General features: G+C 42.6%; 1 protein-coding gene across 1 annotated transcript in view; it reads right to left on the bottom strand.

Moving 5' to 3' along the window:
• The window catches only part of eys (eyes shut homolog), a 159,696-nt gene extending 158,549 nt beyond the window's left edge, over positions 1 to 1,147 (bottom strand). Inside the window, exon 1 of the mRNA XM_053436051.1 lies at positions 406 to 1,147. Coding sequence (XP_053292026.1) covers positions 406 to 1,147 — 742 coding nt within the window. The remainder of the gene's footprint in view (positions 1 to 405) is intronic.
• Positions 1,148 to 15,209: the final 14,062 nt, after the last annotated feature.

Genomic DNA, 15,209 nt, shown 5'->3' with positions numbered 1-15,209 from the left:
TATTAATTGTGTTTGTATAGCGTGTGAGTGTCGGGGCTTTTGCTGAATAGCTTAAACGTTATGTGTCCGATAAATATATAATTAAGACGGCAGCTTGATTCAGTTTTTAAAGTGGAAACAGACAACTTTTCAACTCTCTCCTCCCCCCCCACCCCCCGCCTGCAACACCCAGGAGAGTAAAACTGTGAGAAGCATCAATCAGAGTTTAAACAAATACACAAACATGATGGGTTCCCCAGAGAAGGGGTTGCAGATGTAACTCACTCCATCAAATTACCACGAATTTAAAGTGATAGCACAACAAAGTTAAAAATCAATGGGGCGTTGTAATAGTTTTGGATTTGGTTCTAATTGAAATAAGTTATAAGGGCTCCATAAAGCAGGTGAGTGGGTTTCTGTCCTTACCTGTAAAATGTGGAGGACACAGACACTTGTACGTTCGGTGGTTCGGATCCGCGGAGCCATTGCTCAAACAGACGCCTTTGTTCCTACAAGGGTTATCCAGGCACGCGTCAAACTTTTCACAGAACCTCCCGGAATAGTGTTGGTGGCAGCGACAGTGGTAGGCGCCTTCCCAGAGGTCCGTTTGACAAATGCCGTTCCCCGAACAAAGTCGCAGCAGAGGAGAGGCCTGACAAAGCTGCGGTTTAACAGACACGTTGAGCCTCAAGCCAAGCCTGCACAGCTGCGCGTCTCCCTCGTGCAGCGCGATGAAGAAATGGCGGCCGGGGACAAGCCACTTGGCCTCCGCCTGCACACTTTCATTTATGTTGCGGGGGAGGAGGAACTGATCCTCCTTCAGGCCGTTGGCGGAGCAGCTTTCAAAGCTGTGCTCGGTCACGTTGAGGAGTCTGATGCCGTACGACTTGAGCGATTCATCGGCGGACATCAGCAGTTTGTCCCCGTGCTGCAGCTGAAGTGGACATATCTGCGGGAAGCTGAGCAGGTGCCCCCTGGGATCGTCTCTCCCATGAGAGTCCCAGCACTCAGACATGTTTCTGCAGATGTTTCCTACGAGGGTCCAGTTCATCTGGACTGTTTGCTGTTTGAGGTGCCACTTGAGTGAAGCTTGGCTGCAAACTGTGCGGCAGTGGATGACGCGGGCCGCGACCAAGACGGCAACCAAGAGAAACAGTGACGTGCCCATGTTCTTTTCTTCTCTTTGTGATTGAATCCAAACCAGTCGACAACTTTCAAAGCCTCTTGTGACATCTGATGATTAAGTCGTTTTTCCAGACAGTCCAACAGGAACACCTGAGGAAAACAAACGCTTTGATTAGGGATTTGCAAACAAAAGTTTAAGTCTAACATCTACTTTCTAATTCCACAAATATCTAGCAAACCGTTCATCTTATCAACTTTACACCTTTTATCTGTTAATGATCCATGGAAGTGCAGAATCAAATTTGGAGCGATTTGAATGAGATGCATTGAATATCAAATACATTTAAAATAAACTGGTGATAAGTGTTCTGCTGTGAGGGAGGGGCAGTTTGCTCCCGCCAGATAATTTAGATAATTGTAATAATAAGCATTGAATCACATCTTTTTTGGTAATTTTTTTGAACATAAAGGTTGTTTTTGTTGCTGTAATGCTTTATACCAGTCTAAATCATAGAGATTGAATTTTGAAAAGCTGTGAACCTGGGTCTGAATATTGTGTCGACTGCTTAACAGACCTCTGAAGTAGCCGACATGCAATGTTTGAAAAATAAGTAAATCATTCGAACTCAAACATAAACCGCACTCCTGAATCGGTGCAAAAAAACAGAATCCCATCGACCATAGCTCATTTTCACAGTTTCATAAAGAAATCTGCAAACAGCATCACCCAGCCGAAGCAAACAGCCCACTCCAAACAGTTCGATCTTTAGAACGGCCGCTGCACTCGTTTTTTACAATGTGATCAAAAGGCACAACAGCAGCTACAGAGCCCACACTGCTGGTAAAGGCAGATTTGGTTTCACTCTAGACTCGTGGCTCCAGCGCGTCTTGCAGAGCTTTCACAATCACGTGCAGTGCTGCTGCTGACCACCAAGTGTGTCACAGCAGGCGGGGCCTCCCTGAGCTTCCTACAGAGAGTGACAATGTCAGATAAAATATTCTCTTTCTCCCCTGCCTGATACCTCAGTGTCAGTCAGCGAGATGAGTTGAAGCAGACAGTGTTGACTCTCTCTCTCTCCCTCTCCCCCTCTCCCTCCCTCCCTCCGGCCCTTTTCATACGTGTGCCCGAGATAAAAACAACAAAGTAGAGAAGCATCCACACAAGAGGAAAACTCTGCTCCTTGATCAGCACACAAGGGCTGATATGAAAAACTGCAGGGTGATAAGTAATAAAACGCTGAATATGGAACACCAATAACAATAGAAGGGGGAGTGATGAAGTGAATGGGCTTGCGAGTATTGTCACCGGGGCTGTGTGAGCACCCGAAAGACCTCATTTACCTGAGAAGAGGTTGACTGTTGTGTTTCACAGCACAAATCTGGAAGCTGCCACCTGAATTCTGAAAGGGAAAATATGATGGAATGAAATTCCAGATGAAAAAACGTCTAATTGTTTGTATATTTATATTTTTGGCAGGGTATTCAGGGTTTGCTGCAGTGCAAGAATAAACAGCCCTAATAAGTTATACATTTTTTACTCAAGGCTGCTGTAATCAATATGTTCATATTAACAATGACTTAGATGACAACGTCTAATGTGGAATAAGTCTTTCGTAATGACAAACCTGGCAGGAGAATTATCCCCCTCAGCTCTGCACAGCGTTTTAATGCTTCCTGTTTTTATAACTTTACTGGTTTAGTTTGCTGCCAGCTTTCTCCTCAGTGTCATGTTCTGCAAGCAGAGGTTCTCAATGAAAAACTCAATGTACACCATCTGCTCTCTCCCAGAGAAACAACAGGGAGACTCTGCTTATACAAGGTCATATTACTTACGGAGATCGCAGACGGTCTCATCGGCTACTTTTCTGAAGCACTACAGTGTAAAATTAGAGAAACTTGACGTCAACTAGAAAAAGCAGCAGTTTGTTAATCGACCCGTTGTTTATTTATTCTGTCGACTCTCCTCAGTTTTGTCAAATTGAATCAGTGAAAAAAAGATGCATGAGAAAATGTAACTGAAAAAGCCAAAAAGTGGCTTTATCACCTCCTTGAATATTTACTTGGGTGAACAGGATTATGCAAAAAGACAGATTACCATGAAACTAAGTGGAAGGATATTGTGTGGCTCAGAGTAGCACCATTACATTTGGGTGTGGATCTGGATCAAGGGGGGGGGGAACCTGAGACTTTTCAACATTTACTTGATTTCCCAGTGAGTTGCCCATGAAACTTCATGAAAAAGGATTTGTACTGCACAGGACTGATGTAATGTACAATTTTGTGCAGGTCCACCTAAAAATCTGGATCAGTGATTTGAACTGTGGTTTCTGTTGGGCCTTGGAGGAGGTAGGCCCCCTATTGAGTGTACATAGAAATAAAAAAAAAGGATCCCTGTAGGAGGAGCTGAAACGTCTATATTTAAGTTCCATATTTCACAGTTCAATTCTTCCGATAATTTAATGTATAAATCTGTCACCCAGCTGTTCTGTAAACATCTGTCCAATACTGTTATAATAATAAGGCAAAAACAAGTATGTAATTTTTTTGAATAATTTTCTTCTTCTGAACGAACACAATCACACCCAGAGACAATATAATATGATGTGATATAGTAACAGCTTGTAGGCTAGCATATTAGCCCGGCAGTGGACACAATGACAAATCAACTACCTGGTGCAGACACTGTAGTGCAGCATTTAGCAGCAAGAACTCACGATATGTTCCCCAGGAGTGGGTGGAGACCATAAACAGAGTTACAAGTAGATTCAATATTTCTGGTCTCCTGCATACGCAAATGAATGCTAATGTTGCTCCATGTCTGCTGAATGTGTGAGTGAGCAAACAACGTGCTCACTTGTTCATCAGATCAATTACATGAAGGTATATTTCCTGTGATCGCGACTTGTTTCCAATGAATTACTTTACACATTCAATCGAGAGAAAGAGCTTTCTGTGGATAATGCTCAATCAGTGTCCGGATTTAGATTTAGACACAGCAATAACATTGAGTGACAAGTTAACGACATAAAACTGACACGGAGACAATATCATAACATCTTAAACACATAAATAAAACTGCTGTGAATCATATTAAGACTAGAACGGCTCTCTGTAGAGCACATACCTCTGCTAAGGGCCCTTTCTCAGTGATAAAACAAAATTCCAGATCCACCCCATATGTCTGGATTCGCAGCAAATTTACTACTGTGCCTTGGCAGATAAAAGCCAAAAGCCTATGAAACCACATCTAAATCTGCTCGATATCAGTCACATAAATGTGCATGATTTCTCCCCCCCAACAAATCCATGATTTACTGCCTTGGAAATCGGTAAAAACATTAAAAATATGCCACGTCTTAGAATTGTTTAAAAAAAGAGCGTAGTAAAAAAAAAGACTCCTGATCCTTGCCAAAATTCAAAATGGTTTCTTTGCCCATGTACAAGCCCCCTACCAAGTTTCATGGGAATCCTTTGCATAGTTTTTGCTTAATCCTGCTTACAAACAAACGGAAAAGGGCAAAAACAAAACCTCAGGCAGTTTTTACTTCCATAAAACTGCCTGAAGTGCCACCAAAAGCTGACTTATAAGCAGTCAAATCAATGGAGAAATGCATGAAAAAAAAGAAAACGACAACAATATAAAAGTCATGAGACTAACACCTGATCAGAGCAAGTCCTGCAGTTATGGGGAGCAGCAGTCTTTATTGACATTGCCAGAGATCAAATGAAGGCAGGAGATCATGACTCAATGCTCCTTGTTGAGAAATGAGACACTATTACGTGCATAATAATACAACGTGCTTATTTTCAACTCATCTACCAACCGTAAATTGATCTTGGTCACTGCACAGCAATCTAGTATCTCGAAAAATTTGAGCAATGAGAAAACCATCTTATATCACAATGCATACGACGACAAACTGGCAGCAGCATGGCAGAGTAACAGAAAAAAAGAAATGCAGCTGGAAGTCTTTTCACAATTTCCACAGAAAGTCAGCAACGTCAGTGTGAGCGTGCAAAGCCCCCTGGTTTGTGTATATGTTAGTCAATACAGTTTATCCTAATACTAAGTTTTCACAATAACCTCTAATGCACCACTGCTAATTTGTGTGAGTACAATCCAATGTGAGATATCTGGAGGCTGTTTCGACCCTGCACAGTCTGCATGATTAACGCAATTTAAAACCCCCGAATCACATTCATCCTTCCTAATTGTGCTGCAGTTCAAGTTCTTCCTTTAATCTGAACAACATTCAATACTAATTCATAGTATTACGGCGATCTATACTGTGGGCCTCGACTTAATATCCCAGAAAACCTTTTGCTCTGTTTTTTTAAGAAACCTTAAAAGGTATTGATCCGTCGGGATTGAACTGTGAGGGCGGCACAGAGAAGCGGTTCAAGTAATAAGGGCCACGGGGTCACGAGCAAAGTCATGCACACGGGGGGTCGACCATTTGTCTCCCTCGGCCTCCTGCTATCATTACAGCTCAGCTCAACCCACAGTTTAGAATGCCCATCACGCAGGTGTGTGGAGGCCAATGGATCAAGGAAACTGTGTAAATCCTGGCTTGACTGATGACTGAGAGACACCGAGGGGACACAACAAATTATCACATCAAACAAATGGGCCCACACGTTGCCTGTCGTTGCCACACAACATAGACCAGTGGCTGAAACGCTTGGTTGATGAATCAAGTAGCCGATCGACACAAAAAGATCCAGAATTTTCTTTGTATTAAGCAAAATGTAATAGTTAATTATCTCTCGTGTTAATATCTGCTGTCTCTCTTGGTCTTCTGTGATAGGAAACTACACATATTCACACTCTAGTTCTGTTATTGTGACAAAAGTGTCCTGGGAATCTGTGAGGGCTATTTTCAGCAGCAGGCTAATCAATAATAAAGGCACCGGAGTAATCATTGTTTTCAGCCCTATAGGCAGGCGTTAAATTAAAAATAAGCCCTAGACGTGCTTTTCCACATAACAACAGCACAGTGAGTACAGCTCGAACATAAACTAGGCCACATCTGAAAACATTTTACCAACTCGCCGTCTAATCAGAGACATCACACTTTCTCTTTCTCCGCGGAAGTAGCAAAGTTTGGCTCATTAAGCCGTCACAAACCGTGATGAGGACGCTGGCTAGTGAGTGAGGCGCAATTGCTAGTTACGGTATAATGGCACTCGTGCAGGAACAAGGACGCACAGGTGTAATTCTGAGGCAAACATTGTTGAGACAAATAGCGGCAGCCTCCTTGTGTATGGTAATTTCTCATTAGGATTTGCTCGATTCAGAACTTCTCAGAGCCTGACAGCTGCAGCGACTGAAAGCTGCTGGTTACTTTTGCACAGTGCACTGTAACTTTAGTCTGGAAACTGCAGGATGACTTCTTGGAAGGTCATGTCTTGCTGAATGTTAAATAAAGTGGAATGAAAATATTGATTCAGATCGTAAGCCTCCTACACTGATGGAATCTGATGCTTTTTTTTTTTTTGTCGTCTCTCATTTTTTCCAGGAACACCAACAAAAGAAAAGAGGCTTTACAAATCCCTTCACCTCGATGGAGCTGCTAGAATTATTCAATCAAAAGCAAAAAAATGTTAATCTTCTCTCCAGTTTTCAGTAAAGATGGTGACTCATGAAGTGGATCTAGCTTTTCGGGCTCGATTTAAACAAACAACCTAAGCGCATAAATCAAATGGTGCATTTAGGGTGCGTCCACTTTTGGGTTCCACTTTTTGCTGGCACATGGTTTAGAATGGTTGCTCTTAGTCTTTTAATTAATCATTGATGCATCTCGGACATAACATGCAATAAACCTATCAGAGTGCCATCTCTCATTCCCTTTAAAAGCCAGCTGCTCCTGCGCTTTGGCAGATCGCTATTATATGGCCACATTTGGTGGTAAGAGTTCTTCCGCACTTTGCAAATGATCAGACCACCTGTGTGTGTGTGTGTGTGTGTGTGTGTGTGTGTGTGTGTGTGTGTGTGTGTGTGTGTGCGTAACAGGCGGAGTGCGCACATATTGTGCTCCCGCCTATGCGGGTGCATCTTGATGATGCGCCTTTTCAAATAACAGTGTGAGGCTGCGGCACCGACTTCAGACCAGGTTGCAGTTGATCGAAACAGCAAACGCTTTCCACAGCCTCGAGATAACAATATGCAGCTGATAAGAGCTTGCACGTCCACGAGCGCTTACAAGTGCATTTACCGCTAAATAACATGGGCCCTGGACAAGAAAATGACAAGTGCGTCACTCTGACTCTAGCACTTTGGCACCACTTTGAGCAGTGTTGTAAATCGGGCTTAATGACCGACATTACAGAGTCCTCGCTCATTTTTCTTAATAGTTTGGTGCGATTGTAGAGCGAGAGTATCATTTGACACAGCAGACCAATTCACTCTAAAAGTCTCGACCCTTCGCTGTGAAGAATAAGAATGTTTTTTGAAGTTACTTCACCAAGTCTCATCGTAAACTCAGAAGCTATGAATCACCCGGCAGAGAACTAATTTCTCTGTCCGCTCACTGTTAAAACTCCATTTCTGAGCAGGTTAGAGCAGAAAGAGGTTAAATGGCATCTTCACCATGCTTCTAAACACACATAACACTAAACACCAAAACCACTTCAGCTCCACAAATGTGTGCTCCTGCCTCAGACACGTCATCGCGGTTTGAAGGAGTGAAACATAATAACTCTGACGTCCTGCGGCTTAACTTCAAATCCATAAAACTCTGCTCATTTTTCATTGTTCTATCACCAGCAGGGCGCCACTGAAATAGCAACGAACCATTGATGTCACCGCAGAGCCACTGGAGGACTGATTAACCAACACCAGCCGGCTGCCGACCACAGCCGCTGTCAGGCAGATCGTTTGTGCTCCCTGGGTGGCTATCTGGATCGTCACTAATCAGTTATAACACTGATGAGCATCCGGGATCGGCACAGCCCCTGAAACCCAGCCCCCGCATCAATTTGCCTTTTCTAAATGCCCTAATTGATGCCGACGGCAAAACCAATTTTTCCTCAAATTTCATGATTGTTTTTCCTCGAACTGTGAACATTAATGAACTGGAAAATCACGAAAAGGAAAATCACATCCCTCGGATTATACTATAATTATTAATATATTATATCCAGAGTAGTGCAGTTAACATGCCTATAACCTCTTACTTTTTTTGTGTCTTTGTCCTCTATAGCCCCAAGGAACATTTGCAAAAAGATTGCAACTGCACGACGTCTCCGAGACCATTACATCTCTTGGAAAATATGAGGACGGGTCGAGGTGGGTCAGAGCCGGCAGCGGCTCAGCTTCACCAGCATGACTTCTCAATTTGAGTTTAAAGAAATACCGTCATCAGTCACTGGCCTCCATGTAGAAAGAGTCTATAGAGTTTCCTGTTTATTTGGAGCTGTGGAGAAGAAGCTCAATAAGGCTGCGGGCCTGCGTTTGGAGCACTTCTGCTGTCCTCAGGGGACTTGGGGTGTATACACTGTATTCTTTCAGCTTGCATAAAGGAAACACAGCAGGTCCCAGGGGCGGCGTGGTCACATAACCACGATCCAGCAGCCGACCAGAAAATTGCTCTATGACTTTCTCACCGTGTAGGCAGGTGGACGGATGAATTAAAAGTCCAGCTTACTTCAATCAGGCAAACACACCTTGTCAAAATCTCTTAAAGCATCCCCTGGAAAGCTCTAGTGCCCTTATTGTGAAAATAATCAATCCTTTGTTTGTCAAGAAGTTCTTTTCGCAGTTAGACAACGTGACACTGAGCAAAAAGCAAATCAACAAGAGGCACTTAACTTCTGAATCGGATAATTTGACGCGAGTATTGAGGAACATAATCGTGATTACACCCCAAAAATACTTCAAAAAGGCTGTATTGTTGAAAGACATAAAATCCACCCCCCCATATACCAGACGCAAAAGTACATGGGAAATGTCGCACCTATAACACAGTTATTGTACATCAGAGGCATTTGTTCATGTCGTGGAGTAAAACAGAAAACAGTCTCCGCTGATTACCTCTGCCAAGGAGGTTAGATTTCCTGTCCCCTGTGTCTGTTCGTCTGTTATTTCAGAGGATATCCAAAAAAGAAGAAGAAAACTGTTATCAGATTTCAATTACATTTGGTGGAGGGTTTGGCCCTCAGCCAAGGAACAAGTGATTAGTTTTGAGAGCCAACCTCGATCCAGATCCCAGAGTTTCTTTGAGAAGAATCTAACACAGAGTGATGGAGCATTTCTGAACAATTTTCACCTCTACAGCAACACTTCTACTTCCATAGAAAAAGTGACACGGGTATTCTTAGCTATATCAGAGGATGAAGATTCCGATCGCTTTAGTCTCCACAGACCCACAGCCGATAGCGCCACATTTTCTATTCTCAAAACTGTGAAAACACAAAAGAAGCGGGGGACTGTGTGACCTTGTGGAAGTCATTTGCTCCGTGTGTTGAGCAGTACAGTACATCCGTCAACCTACATGTACATGAATAAGTCTCTTTTTCATGTGTTTCATGTGTTTGTACACGTAGTTTCCCTGTAGAGCCCAATTAGATATAGAGGCACAAATAGTGCATTTCCTCGGCCAAGGATGAGGTTGTTTTCACCCTTGACTGTTTGTTGGTTTCGTAAGCAAGATTACGCAAAACTATTCTAAACGGATTACCGCAAGAGTTGAAGGAAAGATATTGTATATGGGTCAGGGAAGAAATCCATTAAATCGATAAAGTGAAGGTGCAGATCTCTTGGGCATTTTCCAGTTTTCTCAGGGAATAATTCATGGATCGTGAAGAAAAACACAGCAGACATATTGAGTGTGTGACATTGGGTTGAATTGAAGGGGACTGTAGGGCCTCGGAGAAGGGGAGTATTGAGTTCCATTCCAATTGATGTCATTTCATGTGTGTAGACGCTGGGTGGATAATGAAGCCACTCAGGCCCTTACATCTTCCATACCATCTTCCTGTGGGTCTATATACTGACTCATAGGAGCAGGCCCGGCCCGAGGCATAAGCGATACAAGCGGGCGCTTGGGGCCTCCTGACCGCCAGGGGGCCCCCTATCGGAAAAAAAAAATTATAATTAAAAATAATTAAAAATAATAATAATAATAATATTAAATAACTTAAACAAGTGACCTGATTGAATGAAATAAAGAATACATCTATACAAGAAAATTCTGATTTTACGATCAATATATCTGCCAGCGTTCAAGTCATGCATATCAACTGCGTGCTCAATCTGCTGACAGATAATTCACGGTCATAGACAGACACTGCATAATACTCAAGGTTAAGTTGGAAGGGACATATATAAGCATGTCATCTAAAAGGACGTATCTCTCTGGTGCCCAAAAACGGAAAAAGAAAAGGACAGAAGATGAGAAAAAAGAGCAAGATAAAGGTATGATTGCATGATTATTTAAAATATGTTTTGAACTCATTTGAGGGAGGAGCAGCTCAAGCTATCATAGGAGTTAGCTAGCTAGCTAGCGAGTTAATGTCATCTTATATTTGCCATCACATGAGCTATATTCATCAACAGTGTATGTATCTCATTAATATACATTTATTTAGGTGTATATCAGATGTCAACGATATTGGCAGTGTTTAGGATGTTCAATCAAACATGTACTGCTAGCTCTTGCCAGGCTTAATCTAACGTTAGCTCGCTGACTGAGGTGGACATTAGCACTAGTAGCTAGCTACATGAAAACAGTACTGTTTTATAAATGTGACATAGTGGTGAGTCTGACAGCGACTAAGTGCAGAGTCTTAGTCCGTGAGATATCGGTTTATATTGGAGGAAACAGCCAAAGGTGAACTTAACCTTCTAGGTGTAAGGGATGCAAGCTAGCATTGCTGTGCCTGTGCACGTTAGTAAAAGTGACATCTCAGCCAAAGATGGAGCACAATGTGCGCTCTGCTCTAAGATCTTTGTTGAGAGATGGCCTATTGGTCTTTATGAGAAAACACCATGTTGAAGTGAGGAGACGTCTGTGATAAAAATATACTTATATTGTATTAATATTATATTTAGGATGTTAAGTGTTCACCACACTGCAATTAGGCTGTGCCTTATTTTGCCTCACTAGAATAGGAATGGTTAGGTGTGGAATTGTTTGTTGATGAGTGTAAGTAATGATGGCAAAATAAACTCATTTTTCATAAACTCACTATCAACTATGCACTTTTGCAATGTTATTTTTTCAGGAACACTGTTGAAGTATTTTGGAGCACAACCAACTGTACCTGCCCCTGATGTGTCATCAAGTGTCAGTGCCTCCACAGCTGATGATACAGCAGGTGAGGTTTTTCTTGATGGCAAATGGCTACATAGTCTTTTAATATGACATGACACATTTAAAAAAAAAAATAATTACATTTTTTTTATTTGTTGATTTATTTATTTTATCTTTGCAGGTGCACCCCCAGCAGACTTACAGTCACCTGAAAGTGAGGAAGAACTTTTACCCATTGAGGAACAGTTACCAGCATTGACAGTCACTGATACACCGACTTCAACCTCTGCCGGCATAACAGGTCAGTTAATCTAACAGTTTTTGTTTTGTGTTGCCTTACTTAACTGTGAAATATCTTGTGTTATGTTATGATTCTATTTTTGTATCTAATGTCCCTACAGGTCCTTCTACAGCATCCACTGCTATGGATGTCCCATCCACTCCCTCAACAAGCACTAGCTATCAAGGTGGATCAACAGCTCCTCCAATTGACCCAGCTGAATGGTCAGCCGGCATGACAGGTCAGTTAATCTAACAGTTTTTGTTTTATGTTGCCTTACTTAACTGTGAAATATCTTGTGTTATGTTATGATTCTATTTTTGTATCTAATGTCCCTACAGGTCCTTCTACAGCATCCACTGCTATGGATGTCCCATCCACTCCCTCAACAAGCACCAGCTATCAAGGTGGATCAACAGCTCCTCCAATTGACCCAGCTGAATGGTCAGCATTCCTGTCTGACTCAGAAAGGACTGATCTGGTAAGAAGAGGGCCAGTGCAAATTAGTGACACCTTCACCTTCCCCAAAAAATCTGATGGTCGAAGCTTTCATTACCATTATACGTATACAAATCTGTTGAAAGATCTGTTTATTAAACTGATACTTTAAAAAAAAATACAAATGCTGTTGTATTTAATTATTTTACAATTTAACTTCAGTAAACCACACTTGATGCTTTACTTTGAATATGAAAGTTTAAAATAAATCTGTGATCTAAGTGCCCTCTAAGGTTAAAAGGTGACTGTTTTGGTGTAAATAACGACTATAATAATACAGGGGTCTATCAAGGGACAAAAGTCTAGAATATTTTTGGCATGAGAGCAACTGAATGAGCCTTCCAGGCCCAAGAGGTCAAGGGGCACTGAAGCCCAAGCCCAAGTCACCATCTCAATAAGTCAAAAAGCAAAATGCTATGAATATGCTTAAATTTAGGTATTTCCCTTCTCCAGCTGGCCATATAAAAAATACAGGAAATCACATCTACGTAATTCAGTATTAATACAATTGATAATGTCAATTAATTCATTGTCAAATCATTGTAGTGTGACATTTTTGTCAATAATCGTCGAGCGCAAATGACTCCGCTAGGTGGGAGGGGGGCCCCAATATCAAATTCTGCTTAGGGCCCCCGAAAGGCTTGGGCCGGCCCTGCATAGGAGATTGTATGCTATATTGCAAGCCTGCTATACTTAATGTGTGTGAAACGTCTGTTCTTTCAGCCTCTAAAAGGTGTGAGCAGGTTCAGTGATAGTGCAGAAGTCCACCTGCTCTGGGCCTGAGTGAGGCTGAACCTCAGTGACAGAGACACAGTGGACTGAACACCTCTCTCTCACACTCTGAGCAGCCACGGGGTCACTCTGCATTAACCAGCAGCTTAACGTTACATTCAGCCGCCTCTGCCCCCACACCGCACAAGGCCCCGGATTTACTAATGGACGCGTAATCTGACTAGTGAGGGCGCACACATGGCCCATCTGCTGCGCACAGCGCGGCTACAACTGCGCAGTGTCAGGACGAGCCCACGTCGTGCGTGTGTGCAGGTCGGATGCATGCTCACCATCAAGCTGTAAAGGTGATCCGCTCTAGCACCGCGACGCGTAATGGCGCGTTTGGAGTGAAGATGCGTCCCTCACGCTGCCCGGGGAGTGTGACAGCTGAGCCCTGTGCGCGGACACGGGAGGAGACATGCTGCTAAGGAAGTGTGATCAGGGGGGCTGGAGGCGTGCCCGCCCGCAGAGGAGAGGACCCTGTGGGGCAGGGCAGGGCGGGGATAGTGCCTGCCTGATTGATTATTTAATTAGCCTTAACTAAATATTCATTAGCCCAGCAGAGTCATTATCCCGCGTAAACAACTACAGCTCTCTCTCCGTAAATGAAAATGATTTTATGGAGGCTACCTGTGGGCTGAAGAGAATTAAAAACTAAATTGACTGGACTGTCTAATCACCCTAATTGGACCATAGCAGATCCTGATTTGGGAGAGGGGGGGAATAAATGATTTCAAAGTAAGACTCCTAAACTATTTGAGCAGTTAATGAAAGCTATTTGATGCATTGCCTACGAAGCACATGTACATTACTGTAATACCCGATCTTGCTGCACGTAACACTTTGTCATGCATGAGCTGTTTCGATGAATTACACTTTGATCACTGATGCAGTCATTCTGAAACTTAAGCCTTGCACTGGATTAAAGGAAAGTTCAACATGCTCAGAAGCTGCCATCATTTGATTTATTGATGAACATTAGATGAGGGGATTAATGTGGCGCACATGTCTGAACCAGGGCTGGATGTGAAGATGGGCGTCATGACTGCTCCTCTAAAGTGAAGTCAAGGTGCCTCAATCCCCACCTGCTGGCTGGCTGCAGTATAAATCATTAATCCCTCAACCTCCATTGTCATGTATGGGACATGGGTACTACTCACCACTATGCCGATGGAGGGGGATTAAGTGTTTGAGTCGACTAAACTTAAGTTTTCAGGGGTTAACAGCGTTGCAGCCGAATCCAATACAATTTAACTAACTGGGGATCGATTCTTCAAATGTAAAAAAAAAATACAGAGAAAAACATAACATGCCTCCATACAGCTTTTGTAGTCAAAGTGTCTGTTAGCCCCAAAATTCAAATTCCACCCTGAACAGTGTCGTTTACATCGTGTTTTTAGCCTCAATATCCCCTGTTATCCTCTGGAACCACGTTCAAGGTCACACGCACACACCCGAAACATCGCACACAAACTCTTGCCCAAGGGTAAGCGCGGGGTGCATGGCGGAATAAGCACTTTGATGACACCACAGGAGCAGTATGGAGGCATTTTATGTTTTTTTTTTGTTGTTTTTTTACTTTTGAAGAAGTGGTACCCAGTTACTTCAAACGTATTGTATTTGGCTGAAACCCTGTCTACCCCTGAAACTCCAGAAGTTTTTTGTGGACTCAAACAATTCACCCACCCCTCCATCAGCAAAGTGGTGAGCAGATCATGAGATAATTTATAACTATCCCTTTAAAAATAGTATGGGTACAATTATTTTCTTCTGAGGTAGTTTTCATAATAGTGACATACAGTATGTTCAAGTGTTTTGTTTGTTTGTAATTTGATGCTATAAAAACACAAAGCCAAACATCATGATAGACAGCTGGCACTGAATCTTGATTGCTTGAGCTTGCTCATCAGCGGGACCTGCTACTGTGGCTACATCCCTCGATCGCTACCGAGCACATTCTGGGTTCAAGTTAGCAGGATGGCTCGCATCTGCGATATTTTGGCTTCATTTCTGGATAGTGGGAGGAAGCGGAGACTGGTTGTTCCTCTAAATATACAACGAAGGTCTGGATGGTGAAACCACAGTCAGCAGATGGTTTGCGTAGGTTTGGCATGATAAAGATTTGGAGACAGGAGGAAAAGAGCAAGTCTGTTCAAAAGTAACCGAATCTGCCTACTGACACTTTGTAAAGCACTTTAAACTCCATCTCTCTTGTATAATCTTTGGGAAAATCAAACAAAAATTACTATGCAAATATTGGCAAGAAAGCCGAAAGGCATATTTCCAAAAATGTTGAACTTTTA

Source organism: Pleuronectes platessa, chromosome 12 (assembly GCF_947347685.1).
Source record: "Pleuronectes platessa chromosome 12, fPlePla1.1, whole genome shotgun sequence".
Classification (NCBI taxonomy): domain Eukaryota; kingdom Metazoa; phylum Chordata; class Actinopteri; order Pleuronectiformes; family Pleuronectidae; genus Pleuronectes; species Pleuronectes platessa.
The sequence above is the reverse complement of the archived record's forward strand: the minus strand, read 5'-3'. Positions and strand labels throughout refer to the sequence as shown.